This window comes from Watersipora subatra, chromosome 7, assembly GCF_963576615.1.
Source record: "Watersipora subatra chromosome 7, tzWatSuba1.1, whole genome shotgun sequence".
Classification (NCBI taxonomy): Eukaryota; Metazoa; Bryozoa; class Gymnolaemata; order Cheilostomatida; family Watersiporidae; genus Watersipora; species Watersipora subatra.
This window is the reverse complement of record NC_088714.1, coordinates 885041-908467: the sequence shown is the minus strand read 5'-3', so window position 1 is coordinate 908467 and position 23427 is coordinate 885041. Positions and strand designations below refer to the sequence as shown.

Here is a 23427-nt window from a genome sequence, read left to right as displayed (position 1 = left end):
TAACAATATATTTAACAAAAATTAACAATTATTCAATTTTAATACATAAAATATTTTGTTAGGAATAAACGTGAAGTAATTGTCTCCCTCTGAATAACTGGAAAAACGAAAATCTGGTGCGGAGATGTCATGACAAAGCCTGAGATCATGCAAGTACAAATTGCGGTTGTGACATCTATTGAGAAACTCCATTTTACAATACGGGTAGTATTGTAAAACTTGCTCATCTTTGCCAAGAGGCCAGATGGACCATTAGATCACACACTAGCTATATTATTAGTGGTAAACGTTAAATAATTTTGCCTATATCTACAGAAACACCTTACTCTTACTTAAACTTTTTCTTTAGCACGCATTAGGATAGAATGAGCGGTGCGCCTTGATATTATAAATCTTTAGTCAGCTTGTAAAAAGTTTTGTACTTCAATGTGTCTAACTTATCTGAAATAATATCGCTACGATTCGCTAATGGGAAGATCAGACAAGTCCGGAGAGGAGAGTCTAATAACAGTCGTACACTAGTTGTTTGAATAAGACGTTAAACCTTTTATTTGCTATTTTCAGTAGCATGTTGAAAGCAATTTTTGTTGGTTCAAAAACAAAGTTAACGTGACAAACCTTGTGCATTTTTTTCAGCTATAAACACCTGTTTCTCATATTGATGCTTCTACGCATATTTTTAGAACTAGAACTTGTTCAAAATTGTTAACATGAGCACCAATTTTTTTCTTGTTACAATGTTTGCTAAAAAAATTAGATTTGCTACTAGAGTGCAGCATCTATTTAAGATGATCTCAAATTATACATCGCTAATAGTTCCAACAAGTAACTTTGTGAAGTGTGGATAAATGTCATTTGTAAGCTAAATAAATTTTACTTTATCTATAACTAAGTATGAAAATTCTTTGCACTTTTTCACGCGTGATATATGAATCATATCCAATTATTAATAGGTCTTAATTAATTACCCTTCATGACTGTGCAAATGATTCTCTGCAGCCTGCTGCATTCTACTTCATATATTGAATTCTATGAAAATCCTTTGTTTTAAGAGTTGTTTGAGGTAAATGAGTCATGAGACAACCCAACATGTTTTTTTTTCAATCAGTCTAAACTAATTAAACCCACCGTATACTAACTGCAAAATAAATCTGAGATCGCTAATAACTAATAACTCATTATTATATGGTTAATTTATCAAAGAAAGTATATTTTTAGTTCAACAACTTGTATTTTGAATTGTAGAATAATAGAGAAGCAACTCTGGGATTGTATTATTAGGTCTGGTGTATGTGTCGTTATGGTGTTGATGTGAGCAAGATAAGCGTCAAAGCATTGGATAACAGGATTATATTTTGTTTCACACGCCTAGCGCCATGTTGGGCTCCACCGGAAAAACGCACGACCCTCAGACCTCATTTAGATCGTCATAATACAAGCACGCATATATACAACAGTGTATAAAAGTGTGCTATTTGAGATACTTTTGTATTGCATAGAATAAGTCTATTACGCCACATAAGGCAGTTGCTTTGAGTGAGGATACATACTACAATAGCGGTTTATTTTACTTCGAAAACTTCTTGCACTCAATCTCACAGTGGAGACTTTCGATATCGATTTGTTCTTTCTCTAAGTGTCATGTCCTGCGAGGTCGTGGACAATCATGGCTCTTCACCACTTCCTATCCCTTGTTCTTTTTAACAATGCTTGCTCTGATACCTCTGCTTTCTCTCTTTCTGGTAGTTGAGTCGCCATCCAATTGCTTCAGCTTCCCAAGTAGGCCAACCGCTGTCTGCCCCTGCTCTGTTTTCTTTCAATTTTTCCTGTTACCGTCAAGTTCTTCAGATACTCCTTTTGTATTCTGTGCCTAAAAAAACTCCCGCTGTCTTTTTCTGATTGTTTTCACCAAGTTCCTTTTTCTCTCTGTTCTTCTTAATACTTCTAAATTTGTAATGTTATCCGTCCAAAATATTTGAAACATTCACCTTAGGAACCTCACTTCTACTGCTTCCATTCTTCCTTCCATCTGAGTAAATGTCCAACACCCACTGCTATATAAAAGGAAGGAGTATACATGACGATTCAGCACACTTAGCTTGATGTCTGTAGACAGCAGGCTAAGAGTTCTGGATATTTGTGCTGGTATCTTATGGTTTTCATTAGCTTTCCCAATTTCCAAAATGCCGAAAGTTGAATAATTTTGTTAATCTCTATCAGGATTTAGGCCTAGTATTGACAGAACACGTCTGCAATAAAAATGGAAGTGACGTACACTCAATATTATCTACAAATGTTACCTGATATCTACAGTCAGTATTATCTACATATGTTACATATGACCTACAGTCAGTACTATCTACATATGTTACCTACTACCTACAGTTTGTACTATCTACATATGTTACCTACTACCTACAGTCAGTAGTATTTACATATGTTACATACTATCTACAGTTAGTACTATCTACATATGTTACATACTATCTACAGTCAGTACTATCTACATATGACATACGACCTACAGTCAGTACTATCTATGTATGTTACCTACTACCTACAGTTAGTACTATCTATGTATGTTGCATACTATCTACAGTTAGTACTATCTATGTATGTTACATACTACCTACAGTCAGTACTATCTACATATGTTACATACTATCTACAGTCAGTACTATCTACGTATGTTGCTTACTACCTACAGTTAGTACTATCTATGTATGTTACATACTACCTACAGTCAGTACTATCTATGTATGTTACATACTACCTACAGTCAGTACTAACTATGTATGTTACATACTACCTACAGTCAGTACTATCTATGTATGTTACATACTATCTACAGTCAGTATCAAGTAAAATTTCCTTTACAATTGAAGTTCATTCATGATGAATTGGAGCACACTTCTAGGCTTACCCACTCTTTTGTATGCTCTATGAGTATTTTTTATTTGTATGTAAGCTTTTCTCTCTGGTCTTATGGTAGTTGGTTGCAGCTATTTTTCCCATTATTTGGTTGGCTGGAGTATATCTTTTGAGACAGTCATAGGTGCCAGTAGTTTCATATTACCTTTTGCGTCAACTCCATCTCATTTAGCTGCCAAAGTTAAACTTATCGTTATCTAAATGTGGGTGGCAGCTTGGAGTATTTGCCAGGCTAACCAGAAAACTTTCGATCAACTACGTAAAATATTATCTTCTGCACAATTCTCAAAGATGATGTCATAAATTCACAGTCCATTCTATAATCTGATTCATATATGTGAAACAGTCATTGGTCATAGCAAAGAAATTCTCATGAATTGTAAACAGAAACAAGCAATGGACCAATTAGAACTAATTTGTTGTAGAACACCAAACGTTTTATCACTTGCTGTGCTATTCCTGACACTGATTATCTAGCTGATCTGTATTTGAAGTATAGGGTATCACTTTATAGTACCATCATTATTAGTAATACAGGTTTGCCACTTTTTTAAAGACTAGTGGTGGTGTTACATTGCAGAGTGTATGCGCAGTGAGCCATAGAGCCATCTATAATGAGAAAATCTATGAACATAGATGTGACAGCATCAGCACAAGCGTCAAATGACTTAACTAGCAGCAGTGTCGGTTTAAACCTGTCATATAGTATGCTACTGGGAGACCGGCCTAGTTTCACACGAACTGGAGACTCTAGTCCTTCTCGTGGAATGGGTCACTTATCATACACATCAGATAAACACCCAAGACATTTCCTAGAGTCGATGTGCTTGCTATATAAACGACATGAGCTATGCGACGTGACGATATGCGTAGGCACACATAGAATACCAGCCCACAAGGTTGTCCTATCCGCTTGTAGCCCTTACTTCCGGGCCATGTTCACAGGTACTGCCTATTATTTCTCTTAACTTATGTTGTTAGTAGGGAGAAGCCGCGGCCTAGTGGTTTAGAGCGTCTGATCTGAAAACACTAGGTTGCGGTTCAATTCCCAAGCAGGCCATCAGTGGTATTAGAAATGGCATTGGACTTTGAAAATGCTCTCTGCCACTAGGCATGTTGTCAAGGTTTTTTTGCCACTGAAGTCAGTTATGTTCAACCAAGGTCACAGAGTCAACATTGCTACATTGTACAACATTGCTCTAAAAAAGACTTGGGCAGCCTCTGCTTGCAGTAAATTAAGTAGACATCACTGTTGACCTTCGAGAGATTGCTCACATAAATACTACGCGAAGTGTGTGGCTCCTTTTCATTGTCAGGTTGCATCAGGCATGATGCTGCCTTAGTCAAATTATGTTACCTACAATCAGTGTTACTGACCCCACATAGCCATCTCACTGCAATCTGTAGGATCAGTGTTCTTACTTTGACAGTACACATGCGTAAGTTGTCTAGAGAACTGTGGCAGGAGAACTTACTGCTGCAGCATTTTTGTGGTAGTTGTGCTGCATGTACATCAAGGTTTATGTGACAGGTGAACTTGCTGAGAGCAAGCAGACAGAGATAACCATTAAAGATGTGGATGAGATGGCTCTACAGACACTGATTGGTGAGTTGGGAGTCGTCAACTCATCACTTTCTAGTTGACTAGCGACATATGCTCACTAAGACCATCTTACATGACAGTAATAGGGGATGCTCACAGGTGGAAGACTTGTGAGAGTGGATAATTCCCATGCAGCTAGTTATAGGTTATGAAGATTGTTTAGCTAGTGGTAATGACAAAGCCAGACATGACATGCGATGTCATGTTCATTTTAGGGCAAAATCACATGAACGATGCTTCATTTTCTTGATTACCAGCTGCGATTGGCTAGTTCTTTTTGATTTTAGTGATAGACTTTCTCTATATGTTCTGTTGCGTACTGTTTTCTACACCTGTTGCAGATTTCTGTTATACGGCCCATGTAATAGTGGAGGAATCTAATGTACAGACACTGCTGCCGGCAGCATGTATACTTCACCTCACAGAGATTCAAAACATTTGCTGCGAGTTTCTCAAGCAGCAGTTGGCCCCGTCCAATGTTCTTGGCATACGGGCATTCGCTGACACTCACGCTTGTCTTGAGCTCCTGCGAGCCGCCGACAAATTTACTCAGAACCATTTCAGTGACGTGAGTTGAAACACTGAGAACATCCTTAACAAGTGTTGGATCACCTCCGAGGTGATCCAACACTTGTTCTATAATAGTTGCTTCAGGAGGTGTGCTATAGGAGTTGTCTTATTTATGGCTTCCCTACACGAGTTATCTTATTCATGACTATACCATAGGAATTATCTTGTTTGTGTCTATACTATAGAAGTTACGCTATATAGAGACAAGTGTAAAAAGCTGATATTCTATTCATTTGATGAGTCGAAACTCTGATAATCTCTATGCCCCTTTTGCAAATCTGACAAACTGTTTATTTTTTGTGTTGCCAGGTAATGGATAGTGAAGAGTTCATGTTACTTCCTGTCAATCAGCTAATAGACATCATATCGAGTGAAGAGCTAAACGTACAGAATGAGGAACAGGTGTACGTCGCAGCTATGGCGTGGGTTAAACACAGTCTTGAAGATAGGAAACTCCACTTGTCTATGGTAGGAACTGACTATCTCAACAAAGTCCATATTATTCTTTCTATTGCTGACAGAGTTGATGGCTCATTGAACGGAGAGCAAATGCACGCTGCTTATATTGAGGTAATGTTGTGATTGGTTCATCCTCTTGCAGGTGCTCCAGCATGTCAGGTTTCCTCAGATGCAACCCAAGTTCCTCGTCGGAACCGTCGGTACCGACCTCCTCATCAAATCAGATGAGTCATGCAGAGACCTTGTGGATGAGGCAAAGAATTACCTCCTTCTTCCTCAAGACAGGTCGTCTATGCAGGGCCCACGAACTCGACCGAGGAAGCCCATCAAGTGTGGGGAGGTTCTGTTTGCGGGTGGGTCTCTTAGAGTCTGTTTGCTAGCCATTAGTCCGACATGTATGTTTGGATCGGTACGCTAGCTGATAGCTGTTTGCCACACACTCGATGGTTATCTGGATCAATCACGCTCATTGTTTGCCTATATGCACCATTTGGGGATTCAGCTTTCATCTGCTTTACAGAGTGATGCCAGGTCTGTAACCTTGACCTCTACTGGTGCAATTTAGCCTACTCTAGCATACCGACAGAGCCAGACATACTTAGGTGCTAGACTATTCTACCAAATCGCTGTTCATCGCTGTGTTGTTAATCATTAGCTGTGTAGAAATCTGGTACGATCTCAACTCAGTTAGTAAATTGAAATTTGTGATTGGCTGTCTGACTTACATGGTTGTTGCACAGGTCGGTTCATTGAAGATATTTGATGACATCACATTCTCCCAGTGCTTTGCTCGCTCTTTATATTTGTAGTGTTTGTTTTTTGACAGTGGGTGGCTGGTGTTCTGGTGATGCCATCAACAGTGTGGAGAAATATGATCCTGCGGCTAATGAGTGGCGGATGGTGGCTTCTATGAACAAAAGACGCTGCGGTGTGGGTGTCGCTGTCCTAAATGACCTCCTCTACGCTGTCGGCGGCCATGATGGACAAAGCTATCTGAATTCTATCGAACGGTGAGGATTGCTTTTGGTCTTTCTGTTCCTACTACCATTTTGCATTCTGGAAAAATCTGAAATTATTCACCAAATCAACTTTGGTAGTCAAGCCAATCTTCTGACTCGCCATCAACAGATTGGTTTGAATTGTAAAGAGAGATCTTTAGCTTAGCTTGTTCTTGACTCGGTACAGTATTATTATTGGTATTATTGGTGTAATTGTAATGTACAATTGGTACAACTTTCTAACTATTTATATTACATATGGATGTAACTCTACATACATCAAGTCATAAGGTGTAGCAAACTCTCGAAACTCAGTAGCACAATTTTAATCCGTTCCAAGGTTGGCATACATTCCTTGGTAAAAATCATCATAATTTTATACAAGTACTCTATATATTACAAGTTAGTAACGAAATACAGTCAAACATGGATAACTCGAACTTCAAGGGACCGAGCAAAAGTGTTCGAATTATCAGAGCGTTCAAGTTATCAGAGCACTGTCACAAGTCCATATATTTACTTATTTATTAGTAGATACATGTACATATACAAACTATAATATAAATCAAAAGCACAAATGGCTTGTTTCAAATTAAATGCTTCTAATGTAAAGTTTAAAACGTTTTCATGAAAAAGTATAGAGATTTTTCTATCACTTGAGATTGGTTTGTTGTTTGAGGTGATGTTATTGCCAGGACGTTTTTCAGATTGACATTGGCAAAACTTGATCGTTGTTGAAATGCTCAAAAGAAAAGACATTTTTTTCTTTTGGGGTTTTACTAGCCTGTCTTGACAAGCTGTTGTTTTTGCGTAGTTGTCTCCCCGTCGAGCAGCGAGCAACAACAGCTTGTCACAAGACGTACTGCACCTGATGCATCAGGTGCACTCATAGAGAGTTGTCCTCTTCCGTCTATGTGGTTAAAGCATCAGACTTGTAAGGCTGGCGGCATACTTTCGGCACATTAGCATGGCTTGACCTCTTAAAATGTTGTGGCATTAGCGATAGTAGTTGTATGAGAGAGATATTGCGAGCCACAGATCCCAAAATCAAACGGGCTTACTTTGACAACGATTCGATATGCGAGTAAGGTTCTGGGTTACATAACATTTGTAATTACATGTGGCTTGCGCGTTGGATGGAAATTATCGATGGTTAGTTAGGAAAGTCGTCAGCTGGCTCTATTAGTGGTAGTGGTAGCAGGCCCGTATTTGCTAGGGTGGCTGAACCGCCCCCAACCTTTTAGTAATTTTCGGCGGCTGAGTACTGAGAATTGCAGTCTAAACTCATTCACTTGGAATTTCCAACTACAGTTTACTAATTATTAGCGCTCGAGCTTCATAGTAAATAACTCCTATTATCTGCACTAGAATGTTTTAGCTAAATTGTGTGTACTTGCAATTTCACAACTTTGGGCGGCCAAACAAACAATTTAATGTATTCACAATGATAATTATATTTATAATACCATCACTGCACTCATTTAAGAACTCTTCCTCTGCAATCTTTTAAAACAAAACTCAAACTACACCTACTATCCTCTGACCAATAATACCATTCACCATATAGCCTTACCTATTTTAACCATTTCATATTACACTTTGTTTTCATGACTAGAAAACTTGTCATATATTTGTATACTATTTTCACTGAGCTATTATTTGTCCACTTTTTGTTTAAACAATACTCATATCAATCCTCAAGCTTGTGTTCTACATATTTTATGCATTCAGTTCTAATATTATTATATTAATTAGACTATTCACTAGTTTTTTAGTTAGACTATAGTTTCTTTGCGGTCCTTTTTATTTTTTTGTTGTACACCGCTTTTTAGTTAGTTTACTTGCCGTGGTACCTTGTGGAAAATATATTGTAAAATATGACTATTGATTACCACAATAAATATTGCTCATATATATATCACTTGCCAATTTATTGTTCATAAAAATTATAAACAGGCTTGTTTTATGCAAATTAATGGCCAACCGCAAATTTATTACGGACAATGATTTTAATTAAACGTGCAAGAAGTATGAAGTACAACATAAAAATTGAACAGCTTTCTATAATAAAACTTAATACTAAAAGGGCATATTAAACTACATAGAAAATCTTCCATAGTAATGTTGCAATAACAAATTATTAACTTCGAATAAACAAGTCAAAGAAGCTAAGCTGTTACAGTACTAGTACTATAATAAGGTACGCCAAAGTAGTATTTTGTGTGCAATGGCTGACTTACACATGTTTATAACATATATACATATTATACTAGTCAACAAGAATGAGTACAGTAAAAATACAGAAAGCATCAAATTTCAACAACACTGATGTCAACAACTGATGAATATTCTGAGCTAATGTTCACATGGCCATGCTTTTGCTACCAAACTGCACTGACTGTGAGGTGGAGGTATGTTTTTGACATAAAATATGAAGTCTAACATTCACAAACTTCCTCACTAGTTTCTGCAATATAGGATGACAAGTGGGCAGTTGACGTGGCATATCAATATTCAATATAAATGGCATATCAATATCAATCTTTCAAATCGCTTGGATGCTTGACCCCGTGTCTGAAGTAACAGCAACAACTTTCAGACCAATACCGCTTGCATGTGTTATGACATCAATAATAAGAGAAACTAGACTGTCCCGGAAATAGATTTACCAGTGAGATGGAATGCGATAATTTGTTTCCATATTTCAGTAATTCCTGCGAAGATACAGCCAACACTTGGATTCAAAGTACATGTAATATTAGTGGTAAAACTGCAGACACAAAAAAGAAAGTAATAAATGAAATAAACAAGAAACTAACCTCACCAACCTCCTAACATAACCACTAAACTATGACTAGCAAGGCCACTATGGCCAGGTAATGTCACTCCTCCTATTACGGAGCTGTTGCTAGCATCATACTCAAGGGCTTCAGTAATCTCCATCTCATCCAACACAAGGCAACACTGTCGACCCCTCTCATCCATACTCGCAGCCTAAATAAAAGAAGCTTGTAAATGCAATATGCAAAATACTATATGCTATTTTTATTAACTTCAATAATAACACAAATGCAAAGCAATACAACAGATAAGAAAACTTTGGTAATATACCAATAAAAAAACATGACAAAAAACAATAGTGGTACTATACAAACAACTAAACTTATGAATAGCATTTATGATAATTATAAAATGTATTCTAGCAACTAACAGCAATAATTACAATGACAATAAGAATACCAATATGGTTTAAAAACCGATATACGTATAACAAGATAGTTTTATATTATATTTTGGCTAACCTCACAAAGTTTAGAAGAAACAGTTTGCCGCAGAAGTTTTGGATTCCTTTTGCTACTTCCATAATCCAACCTGTAATTTTCACATCGACACTGTTTAAATAAAATAATAAAAAATTACTCCGTTCACATAGGCCAGCCATGGCTGTGAATAATAGTCTACAACCATATTTAGCTTTCCTACTAATCAGTTAAACATTAAATTAATAGTAATATCTAAATCTATACAATCACTAAAAACAACGTGAATCTTACCTGCCCACTATAACAATCCATGCATTCCTTCTTTTAGGATCTTTTGAGAACTGAAAACCTGTAAGCCTAACTCTGATCTGCCTGAGTATCTCACAGCCCAACAATTAACCATTATGACGAAGATGCTGCTTAAAACACAATTAGATTTCAAATTATAAAAAATTAAGGGGAAAAGTGTTGACGCAAAGATCGAAATAACTCCATGCTGTCAGATAAACGGAATTTTGCGTTTAGCCTGGTGTAAATCTAACTAACCACATATAAGTTCTTCATGTTATACATGAAAAAATCAGAAAATTCTGACGATCTTTGTGGTATATAAAAAGGCTAAAAAAATGGTGATTTGACTGTGTATAAGTCGTGTTTCTGATTCGGCACCTTAATTTTCAACAGAACTTCATACATGTATAGCAAAGCAAGTTTGTTTGGAACTCTCGAAAATGACGTAACTCTCCCTATACGACACTGGTAGAGCCAGCTGACGACATTCCTAACTAACCATCGGGAATTTCCATCCAACGCGCAAGCCACATGTAATTACAAATGTTATGTAACCCAGAACCTTACTCGTATATCGAACCATTGTCAAAGTAAGCCCGTTTGATTTTGGGATCTGTGGCTCGCAATATCTCTCTCATACAACTACTATCGCTAATGCCACAACATTTTAAGAGGTCAAGCCATGCTAATGTGCCGAAAGTATGCCGCCGGCCTTACAAGTCTGATGCTTTAACCACATAGACGGAAAAGGACAACTCTCTATGAGTGCACCTGATGCATCAGGTGCAGTACGTCTTGTGACAAGCTGTTGTTGCTCGCTGCTCGACGGGGAGACAACTACGCAAAAACGACAGCTTGTCAAGACAGGCTAGGGTTTTACCCACGATCAATTTTGCCGTTTTTTCTTGAAGTTTATGCAGATTACCTTACTTTACCTGGGATTCGTTGAGAGCAACACTCCGAGGCAGTTCAATTAGAAGTTTTACGAGGTTTTACGGTACATTCTATATCACTCACGCTTTTTTAATAGATACTTATTGAATGTACACACGTATTCTGTGTTTAGGTCAAACGATGAATAGTTTTTTGTAGCTCAGACAATGTATTACAACAATTTTAAGACGTTTTAAACATTCAACATTCCGACGTTGATTCAACACGGAATCAACGTCGGAAAACTTCATCACGGGCTAGCTGGGTCACGCACTCAAGGATTTTCGCCACGCACATACAAAACAACATGCGATTTTTGTTTTGTATGTGTGTGGTGAAAATCCTTGCGCGCGTGACCCGGCTAGCCCGTGCTATTCATCGTATCGCAGTATAAATCAAATTTCACCAAACTTTTAGAAAAGTCGTTGACAAAAATATTTTGCCGATGGTGGTAATAACGACGCTTATGAATTACGAAAAGATGAAGTTTACCTCTATGGCTTTGAATAAAGTGATTTTCTAAAGCGATAACAACCGTTTCGGTAGCCGTTGGGCAAAAAAACAGTTCGAATTAACAGTGTTGAGTTCGAGTTATCTATAGCAATTTATCATTACGTGGGAACGGACCAAAGGAAATGTTCGAATTAACCATGTGTTCGAGCTATCCGTGGACGAGTTATCCATGTTTGACTGTAGTAAGTTAACCTTAGTAACTAGAGTTACCTACAGTAACCTTATTATATTTAGTGTATTTATTGGTTATGACTTGTATTAAGATGTAGCATCTGTAACGTGTTAACAATCTGCATTAATGTTAACAATCTGCATTAATGTAAGCTCTTACCTTCAGGACAGACGTATATATTTACATAAACTTTGAATTCACTTTAAATAAGTTCGGCTTACTAAACACACACACACTTAAAGCCAAGTTTTAGTATTTTTAATTATTTTACTGAACTTTAACTTTTTACTAAACTTTTATCAGATTCCGGCTTCGTTCTCGCTTTAACTTTTAGCCAACCTCATTGAAACCTTTTTTAATTTAATTTGCCAAAAAGCAAAAGCGATGTTGTTCTCGAAAATGTTCTGTTTAATACGTAATTAAGTGGATTGTTGTTAACAGTTTAAGAGAAATTGTTTGGCCACTGTTTGTTTGAAGGGATCACAACTCCAACTTTTTTTACTGATTCGCAAGAGAAAATATCAGTTTTTCACACGAGAAATGCAGAGCTGAGAAATCAGTTATCGTGTCTCCTTTCTGCGTTGTGAATAATTTTTGGCAAACAGAATTTCGGTGTCTTTGTTATTTCGACGTATGTAATAAGCACACCAACTGCCACATTTGAACGCAGGCAAAAATCTTGTTGATATTGTAAGGTGAAAAAAGATTCGCAAGGCGAGGTGGAAAAATCATCATGTTCCACTTCGTAATGTGAAAAAATCGTATAACAGGGTAATCGTATCCTTAAAGCACTGTATGTCGTATTCTGAGGGTGCATTGTATATCGTATTCTGAGGGTGCATTGTACATCATATCCTGAAGGTGCACTGTATATCGTATCCTGAGGGTGCACTGTATATCGTATCTCGATGGTGCGCTGTATATCGTATCCTGAGGGTGCACTGTATATCGTATCCCGAGGATGCACTGTATATCGTAGCCTGAGGTTGCACTGTATATCGTATCCTGAGGGCGCACTGTATGTCGTATCCTGAGGGTGTACTGTATATTGTATCCTGAGGGTGCACTGTATATCATATCCTGAGGGTGCACTGTATATCATATCCTGAGGGTGCACTGTATATCGTATCCCGAGGGTGCACTGTATATCGTATCCTGAGGGTACACTGTATATCGTATCCTGAGGGCGCACTGTATATCGTATCTTGAGGGTGCACTGTATATCGTATTCTGAGGGCGCACTGTATATCGTATCCTGAGGGTGCACTGTATATCGTATCCTGAGGGCGCACTGTATATCGTATTCTGAGGGCGCACTGTATATCGTATCCTGAGGGTGCACTGTACATCGTACCCTGAGGGTGCACTGTACATCGTATCCTGAGGGTGCACTGTATATCGTATCCTGAGGGTGCACTGTATATCATATCCTGAGGGTGCACTGTATATCATATCCTGAGGGTGCACTGTATATCGTATCCCGAGGGTGCACTGTATATCGTATCCTGAGGGCGCACTGTATATCGTATCTTGAGGGTGCACTGTATATCGTATTCTGAGGGCGCACTGTATATCGTATCCTGAGGGTGCACTGTACATCGTACCCTGAGGGTGCACTGTACATCGTATCCTGAGGGTGCACTGTATATCGTATCCTGAGGGTGCACTGTATATCATATCCTGAGGGTGCACTGTATATCATATCCTGAGGGTGCACTGTATATCGTATCCCGAGGGTGCACTGTATATCGTATCCTGAGGGTGCACTGTATATCGTATCCTGAGGGCGCACTGTATATCGTATCCTGAGGGTGCACTATATATCGTATTCTGAGGGCGCACTGTATATTGTATCCTGAGGGTGCACTGTACATCGTATCCTGAAAGTGCACTGTATATCGTATCCTGAGGGTGCACTGTATATCGTATCCCGAGGGTGCACTGTATATCGTATTCTGAGGGCGCACTGTATATCGTATCCTGAGGGCGCACTGTACAAACTAGTTTTATTTGGAAGGAGATCAGATAAAAAGAGACGAGTTGCATAAAAACAAGTAAAAACTGAGAATTCAATTTAAATAAGTATGTTTGAATGTAGTTCTTAATGCTGCCATTGTTAACGCTGACGTTATTAATGCTGCCGGTATTGATGCTGCCGGTGTTGATGCTGCCGGTGTTGTGAATTTCGCAAATAAGGCTGATATTTTGCTATGTGCAACAGTCTTTTTACTCCATGTCTTTCTCAATGTTACAGATACGACCCGCAGATGAACAGATGGAGTTGTGATGTAGCACCCACATCTTCCTGCCGCACCAGTGTTGGAGTGGCAGTGCTTGAAGGATACTTGTACGCTTGTGGTGGCCAAGACGGTGTGTCCTGCCTCAACTATGTGGAGCGGTAAGCCTCTTTCAGTATTTTGTGCTATTTCATTCGGCCACTTTGGACGGCAACATAGCTGTTGGTGTTAGCTCATGCTATTTCATTTGGCCACTCTGGACGGCAACATAGCTGTTGGTGTTGGCTCATGCTATTTCATTCGGCCACTCTGGACGGCAACATAGCTATTGGTGTTAGCTCATGTTATTTCATTCGGCCACTTTGGACGGCAACATAGCTGTTGGTGTTAGCTCATGCTATTTCATTCGGCCACTTTGGACGGCAACATAGTTGTTGGTGTTAGCTCATGCTATTTCATTCGGCCACTTTGGACGGCAACATAGCTGTTTGTGTTAGCTCATGCTATTTCATTCGGCCACTTTGGACGGCAACATAGCTATTGGTGTTGGCTCATGCTATTTCATTTGGCCACTCTGGACGGCAACATAGCTGTTGGTGTTAGCTCATGCTATTTCATTTGGCCACTCTGGACGGCAACATAGCTGTTGGTGTTAGCTCATGCTATTTCATTCGGCCACTTTGGATGGCAACATAGCTGTTGCTGTTAGCTCATGCTATTTCATTCGGCCACTCTGGACGGCAACATAGCTGTTGGTGTTAGCTCATGCTATTTCATTCGGCCACTTTGGACGGCAACATAGCTGTTGGTGTTAGCTCATGCTATTTCATTTGGCCACTTTGGACGGCAACATAGCTGTTGGTGTTAGCTCATGCTATTTCATTCGGCCACTTTGGATGGCAACATAGCTGTTGCTGTTAGCTCATGCTATTTCATTCGGCCACTCTGGACGGCAACATAGCTGTTGGTGTTAGCTCATGCTATTTCATTTGGCCATTTTTGACGGCAACATAGCTATTGGTGTTAGCTCATGCTATTTCATTTGGCCACTCTGGACGGCAACATAGCTGTTGCTGTTAGCTCATGCTATTTCATTCGGCCACTCTGGACGGCAACACAGCTGTTGCTGTTAGCTCATGCTATTTCATTCGGCCACTCTGGACGGCAACATAGCTATTGGTGTTAGCTCATATTATTTGTGATGCTGTAGAGTTGTTCATCGGAGCCCCTTTTTAGTGAGCAACGTAATACTAGTGGTTCTAGTAGGCAGCAAATAGGTGAGGCCGGCAGCAAATAGGTCAGGCCGACAGCAAATAGGTGAGGCCGGCAGCAAATAGGTGAGGCCAGCAGCAAATAGGTGAGGCCGACAGCAAATAGGTGAGGCCGGCAGCAAATAGGTGAGGCCGGCTGCACAGAAAGGTTAGCATATCTTTGCGAGCGAGTTCTGTCTTCATCTGGTCTGCATTTTGGGAATTTGTGTTTACCTGCGTATTTACTTGCAAGCGCTTTAACTTCACATACCGTTGTCAGGTATGACCCCCAGTTCAATTGTTGGTCAAAGATAGCACCAATGAACAGTCGACGACTGGGAGTGGGTGTGGCTGTGCTAGCTGGTTTCCTGTATGCAGTCGGTGGATCAGATGGACAGTCACCCTTGAACACAGGTGAGATATGTTGCTGGACTCCGAAATCTGTGTAAGTCTAAAGCAATATAGTAAACTCTGTGTGAGTGTAAAGCAATATAGTAAACTCTGTGTGTGTCTAAAGCAATATAGTAAACTCTGTGCGAGTGTAAAGCAATATAGTAAACTCTGTGCGAGTCTAAAGCAATATAGTAAACTCTGTGTGAGTGTAAAGCAATATAGTAAACTCTGTGCGAGTGTAAAGCAATATAGTAAACTCTGTGCGAGTGTAAAGCAATATAGTAAACTCTGTGCGAGTGTAAAGCAATATAGTAAACTCTGTGCGAGTGTAAAGCAATATAGTAAACTCTGTGTGAGTTTAAAGCAATATAGTAAACTTTGTGTGAGCCTAAAACGATATAGTAAACTCTGTGTAAGTCTAAAGCAATATAGTAAACTTTGTGTGAGCCTAAAACGATATAGTAAACTCTGTGTAAGTCTAAAGCAATATAGTAAACTCTGTGTGAGTCCAAAGGAATATAGTAAACTCCGTGTAAGTCTAAAGCAATATAGTAAAATCTGTGTAAGTCTAAAGCAATATAGTAAACTCTGTGTAAGTCTAAAGCAATATAGTAAACTCTGTGTAAGTCTAAAGCAATATAGTAAACTTTGTGTGAGTGTAAAGCACTATAGTAAGCTTTGTGTGAGTCTAAAGCAATATAAACTCTGTGTGAGTCTAACGCACTATAATAAACTCTGTGTGAGTCTAAAGCACTATAATAAACTTTGTGTGAGTTTGTTGCATTTTAACCATGAATGACAACTTCGAAATTATCAACATTGGCTATCAATTGATTAATATAACCTCATGAATTGGCTCCTACAGTTTTGGTTTCGAGACACTGCCACAGAATGTATGTTACTTCTACCTTATCGAGTAGTGAAAATAGTGAGACCTCACATTGCTGGTGTGTGCTTGCAGTTGAACGATATGACCCACACTCGAACTCGTGGACCAAAGTTTCTTCAATGGGCACCCATCGGAAACACCTGGGAGTAGCGGTCTATAATAATATGATATATGCTGTGGGTGGGAGAGACGACTCCTCAGAATTGAGCAGTGCTGAGAGGTACAATCCACAAACAAACGCTTGGCAACCAGTTGTAGCCATGACATCTAGACGCAGTGGGGTGAGTTCCATCAGATGTAGGTATAAAAAACTAAGGTTAAAACAGTATTCCACTAGCCTTATCTGTAAATTCAGTTTCTGTAATACAGTGGAATCTTCGCCTTATGAAAGAGGCTACATTCGAAATTTTCAAAGTAAGAAACGTTTTTTGTAGAAACTTTGCTTCGACTTACGAAAGATATTTTTAGATACGAAAGGCATTTTTTACTTTAGGCCATTGGTTTTGTGTTTTTCCTCATTTCCTTTTTGTGGGTATGATGCGCAGCCACGTCCCACGCAGTTTCAATTGTTACCACAAGTCAGTAAACAAGTTTTTGTTTTCGTTCATTGTCTAATTTGGAGTTGTCATATATCACATACAGAGTAAAACAACTTTTGTATGTAGCACTTCAAGTTCTGTGTTTTCTGTATGATGATGTAGTTTTTCAGTTCGCGCTGACATAAATAAATTTTTTTAATTACCTTCTTCAAAAAAGTTTATTTCGAGCAAAACAAAATGAAGAATACGATGTCCCACAGTTTTTGCTTCGTCTCGCCTAAACAGCCAACGCCACAGGTAAACAAATACAAACATCCGGGTGGCAGTTTTTACAGCCAACGCCACAGGTAAAAAAACACAGCAAACATCGGGTGGCAGTTTTTGTTTCTTATTTTCCTAGTCTTTCTTATTTTCATAGATGGGCCCTCGAATTAACACGCTTGCTCGAGCAAGCCTCGAGTCTCATCTCACAAATGAAACGCATTGAATTGATTCTCTGGCATCTTTTACTTACCGTAGAATTATATTGACTTGGAGCATCTTGCCAGTAAGAATTGAATCAACTCTTTACTGTCGCCATAGAAAAGTTGACTCGATTCTCTACATTCAAGAAGCAAAATGACTCGAGTCAAACTGCACCAATGCTTCCCTTTATTACTGTGTTCATGGAAAATCCATTACGAACAGAGATGTCCTAAGTTATCCAATCTGTTACTTGACGTACGCCAAAGCAAAGATTTCAGTGCAGTACAATGTTGCCAGCCTGCACACATTTTTACAAGACCTCGATATCACTGCGTATATTTGATTGGTCAATAATATGCACTACACATAATATAGTATAGCTTTATGGTTTGCCTGCGCACTGATAATACTGATAATACGCTTGCGGATTTATAAGCTATATAAATGCTCGTGGATACATGTATTGTTCATCCTTCAGAAAAGCCTTTATAACGCCTCACCTTTGCACTTATACAAACAAATTGTTGGCAAAGTGCAGTGCTAACAGATCCATCCAAAACTTTGCCACAATAAACTTAGGAAGTTAGGTTAACATTTTGCCAAAAACAAACCGGTGACATTACATAGTTTTTCCTTTACTCACAAAACAGCATGAAATCGTGGTTTAAATTCTTTTATTTTCGCGTTTGGATGAGTGACAAAAAATATTGTAAACATTATGTAATGTATGACCTAAATGTATTTCTGCTAGTAAAATTCTTCAATCTTGGGCCAAAGATATTTTTCACTACTACATTTTTATATTAGATACTGTGTTTGCCATTTGTGCAGACAAACTGCAAAAATGATAGCGGTTTCTTGTAGCCGGTTTCACTAAACTGCAAAAGTATTAAACATTCCTTTTGTTTTCCAAATGCATTGATCCTCGGGCAGAATTTTTTGCTGATTCTAAAAAATTTTAAATTAAAGTTTTATTACAAAAACTCTGCTTTTACAGCAGAGTACCGCAGAAATACTTTTTTGAAGAAAAAAGGTAGGTATAACTCAATTCCACCAGTTTGGTTTGAAAACAATATATTACCACTGAATGGCTAGCTTGACCTGCAGTTAGAGTTGTGTTTGGTCGATTGCGGCTCAGAAATATTGAATATGTACATTATGAAAGCCTACACTTTTTGTCTGCAATCATTTGATTGCATTTAATAATTTTGTTAAACCTTTAAGAACCATTGATAGTTTTTTTACAGTAGCAAAAAATATTTCAGCAAAAATATTCAAAAAATACAGCAGAAATACCGAGTGTATGCCAGCACAAAATGGTAGGTATAACTCAATTCCACCCGAAAGAAATAGGGTGGAATTTCACTAGGGTTCCACCCTAGTGAAATTATCAACTAATTCACTAGGGTTCCACCCTAGTGAATTAGTTGATAATTGTTATAGAAACAATCGATAGGTTGAGCTGAATTAGCGATTTCTGGTTTTTGTTATTTTGATATAGGTTTTTTACAGGTCAATTTTTTTGAAAGAATTGATAGCGAATTAGTTTTTATATTTTGGAGAATTGAATTGAATCAAGTCATTGAAGTTAGGGTAGCTAAAGAAATCAGAATTGTATTGTGATATTTTTGCAACCAATAGTGAATTCAATCGATTCTCACACGACATATAATGAGTGAATTCAATCGATTCTTACACGACATAATACAAATGAATTGGGAATTGAATTGTGAACTTTTTAATGAAAATTGAAATGACTCGAGTATTTTCAAAGCTTTAGAACATCTCTGCTCATTTCTCTATACTATATACATATACTATATTAAGACCTCGACGGAAGGACGATCAATGTCACATTTTCTTAAAATACTAGATTTATCTTCTCTGCATAGTTCTGGCCACAAAGTTTAGTCTCTGTGACAAAGTTTCAGCTTAAAATAAACCAGCTCTTTGCAAAAATGATCAATGTCCAAGGGCTACACAGCAACAACGATCATTTTCCAGTCATGTGATTACTTTCAGCCAATAGCAACCCATACTTGTTTGGGAGTTTCCAACTTATAACGATCGTTTTTCTTTGAGACGTTTGAACTATTTAGTGTTATTATAGCTTTCTTAAATACCTCTCAAGTTAGAAAACATAGAGTTGCTCATGCTGATTATGTCAGATTTCGTTATAAAATTACCATAAAACAATGAAGCAATTTCAAATTTTTGTTTGAGAATTTCCAACCTGAAAACGAACATTTTTTGTGTAAGCTTTTGTATGTGCCGCCCGTGTTAACAAACAGATAATTACGTATGTTGATGACATTATTGCTAATTCAGATTCAGATTTTCGTGATTACACAGACAATTCAAGTAGCAGTACTGACTTTAATGGTGGTGAAATTAATAGTTGTGTGAGAATAAAAACATTGTTGAGTATCGCTTTAGCTTCGTGGCTATTGTAGCTTCACATAGCTTTAAAAATGCGCAAAGTGTAGAGACATTGAATTTTTTTCATTGCAATATTTGTTAACAAGGGTGTAAAAATAAAATATATTACAAAAACGTTCTAGATAGAGGTTCAAATTGAAAAAATTTGTATGCATATCATGAAGAAACATCTGCAATTTTCAGCAAAATGGCTGGCAGTAGGATGATAGCTAAATTTGTAGCCTACATGGATGGCAGTGAAAAAGTTAATAACTTGATACAATGGACAGAGGCAGTGGGAGTGAAGGGAAATATTCGAAGAGTACCAATAAGCAAAAAGAAGTGTGTGCAAAAGCGTGTAGTGTGCAAAACAAAATATTGCAGTTTTTCCAGGACACATTAAAAAAGTTGTAGTAGTAGTACTGTGACATGTTCATTTTTGTTTGCGTGAAATTTGAATGGTAGAAACTCCATATTTTACTGCGATATAGCATTTAAAATTAGAATATTATAACATTGTAACATTATCACCTAATAAAACAATGCATAGAGAGTTGTCAATGATTTCCAAAGTAAATCGATCAATGGCCGTGTAGTGGTTTAAACTTAGGCCATGTTGTGCCACCCCAAATTATGTCTACCGCTTCTTTGTTGATCACATTCACAGGTAACATCCTTATTGACCACCAGCTAAAAAGTTTCTATGATATAAGTTGTAATTCTTTCCAAAAAAAGTTTGTAAACTTTAAAATGGCTATATCTCAATTTTGAACAATTGTGACATTGATTGTTCTTCCGTTGAGGTCTTCATATGTATACATGTACTATATACATTTCTCTATATACTTCTACTATTTGTTACGTAGTCATATAATTCTAAAATGTTTCTGTCACAAGCTTTAACAATTACATGTATTTATAATTTACACAAATGTTATTTTTTAGTTTTGTGGAACAAATTAGGGCATATATCCGATAAAATTGTTTTCTCATGAAATTTTCTACTTACGAAACGGCTTCCGGAACAAATGGCTGAACTCGGTAACACCAGCTTTATTTTCAAACTTGCTGGCAATGTTGAGTACCACTTCGTCTTCTCCAAATTTTTTGTGAGTGCTATTGCGTGTCAGTGTAAACAGGGTGGTTATGCATCTTGATGATAAACCTAGGATTAATTCCGTGTCATGTTTGTAGTTGTCCATCTCCGATTTTCAGCTCATTCTAGTGCCTGGTAACTTACTCTATTATATGATGAGGTCATATGAATCCTTTGCAGGTCGGTTTGAGTGTCGTCAACGGTCAGCTTATCGCTATCGGTGGATTTGATGGCACTACTTACCTTAAAACTATAGAAATACTAGACCCTGACTCTAACTGTTGGAAACTCTGTGGTGGAATGAACTACAGACGGCTCGGTGGAGGGGTTGGGGTCGTCAAAATGTCTCAAAATGAAGCGAAACTATGGTGATAGGAAATAATAATTTAGTATTTAAATTAAATGCGGCTCTTGCGCATATCAGGACTTTCTCATACAGGTAGTCTGTAAGTCACGGTCATAGCTGGCTGCAAGGGCTTTTCTGAGATGACAACTCCCCATAATCTGTTTTCAGCACTGGCCTATAGCCAGTGTATCTGCATTTCTGTACATATCGCTGGATGGTACGGGAGTTGTTTTTCCTTTTCTGGATCTGCAATTTGTATTTATTTTCCAAGATGATAATAATGTTGGATAATAGTTATTTTTGGTGGGTGCCAACTGTTGTTTTATCCTTTCACATGTTATTTTTAATATTTATTCTCTTTATGATCAGATTTGTATGCAATACATCAACTCACCCTATCAAATACTAACTTATGCAATACATCAACTCACCCTATCAAATACTAACTTATGCAATACATCAACTCACCCTATCAAATATTAACTTATGCAATACATCAACTCACCCTATCAAATACTAACTTATGCAATACATCAACTCACCCTATCAAATACTAACTTATGCAATACATCAACTCAACCTATCAAATATTAACTTATGCAATACATCAACTCACCCTATCAAATACTAACTTATGCAATACATCAACTCACCCTATCAAATATTAACTTATGCAATACATCAACTCAACCTATCAAATACTAACTTATGCAATACATCAACTCACCCTATCAAATATTAACTTATGCAATACATCAACTCACCATGTTAAATATTAATTTATGCAATACATCAACTCACCCTATCAAATATTAACTTATGCAATACATCAACTCACCCTATCAAATATTAACTTATGCAATACATCAACTCACCCTATCAAATACTAACTTATGCAATACATCAACTCAACCTATCAAATACTAACTTATGCAATACATCAACTCAACCTATCAAATACTAACTTATGCAATACATCAACTCACCCTATCAAATACTAACTTATGCGATACATCAACTCAACCTATCAAATACTAACTTATGCAATACATCAACTGGCCCATTCAAATATTAACTTTTGCAATACATCAACTCACCCTATCAAATATTAACTTATGCAATACATCAACTCACCCTATCAAATACTAACTTATGCAATACATCAACTCACCCTATCAAATACTAACTTATGCAATACATCAACTCACCCTATCAAATATTAACTTATGCAATACATCAACTCACCATGTTAGATATTAACTTATGCAATACATCAACTCGCCCTATCAAATAAGTTAGTCTGATAACACGGCCAGAGGAGGCTCGCTAAAATAGTCATACTTCATCCATAGCTGTAGTACACAAAGTGACTACACTGGTTTCTGATTGTAATAGTTGCTTATAACCCTATCACTCTGCTTTCTCTCTTATACTTACTATTTGGGAAGAACTGCGGAAATAGCCTCCTTGTCAATAGACTGTCTCCTTGATAATAATCTACGTTAGTTGAGGATAACTACTTTTTGACAGTCTATGATCTTCAGCCCCGCAGCCTCATCTGCTAACTGTAGTGTGTTATCAATTGTCATAACTCTAATCTGTTTTCTTTTGACTGTAAACTCCAGTTGGTAATTCTAGATTGTTAGTTATAACTTGTTAACACTTGTCTGTTGGCATCAGTCATTAGCTTCAAGTTGTTAACTGTTGTGTGCTAACCTGCGATGGTTAGTTCTCAACTGTTAACACTTATATGTTACCATTAATAACTATCATTTTTTGTTAATACTGGATCGGTAACTTTAAGTTGCAGCTAGTAGTGTATTCTAGTGTCAGTCTGATACTAACAAATCAACTTAGGAACGTCAACTCATTTCTCTGTTATGTACCTTCATTTACTTACGTTAAACAGTTTCATGTACATGAAACTTCCTACCATGTTCCTCGTACTTCTATCCATCTAATCTTTGAATTATAGACTTTTAAAATGGAAGATGTACCTACCATAAAGCAATGGATAAAACAAACGTTTTGCCAAGTAGTTGCCGAGTTTTCTGTCCTAAT

At 37.6% G+C, this 23427-nt stretch overlaps 1 protein-coding gene and 1 long non-coding RNA gene across 2 annotated transcripts; one reads left to right on the top strand and one right to left on the bottom strand.

The window, feature by feature from the left end:
• Positions 1-198: 198 nt before the first annotated feature.
• LOC137400516 (kelch-like protein diablo) lies at positions 199-21763 on the top strand. The gene is made up of 11 exons (XM_068086843.1): positions 199-282; positions 3512-3876; positions 4463-4537; positions 4876-5102; positions 5414-5572; positions 5706-5916; positions 6390-6573; positions 13988-14131; positions 15501-15634; positions 16575-16783; positions 21201-21763. The coding sequence occupies exons 2-11, from the start codon at positions 3546-3548 to the stop codon at positions 21390-21392; spliced, it is 1866 nt and encodes a 621-aa protein (XP_067942944.1). The 5' UTR covers positions 199-282; positions 3512-3545; the 3' UTR covers positions 21393-21763.
• LOC137400519 (uncharacterized) lies at positions 8544-10002 on the bottom strand. The gene is made up of 3 exons (XR_010979264.1): positions 9864-10002; positions 9381-9555; positions 8544-9275 (listed from the first exon to the last, which is right to left on the bottom strand). It is a non-coding gene; the product is annotated as an uncharacterized lncRNA (long non-coding RNA).
• Positions 21764-23427: the final 1664 nt, after the last annotated feature.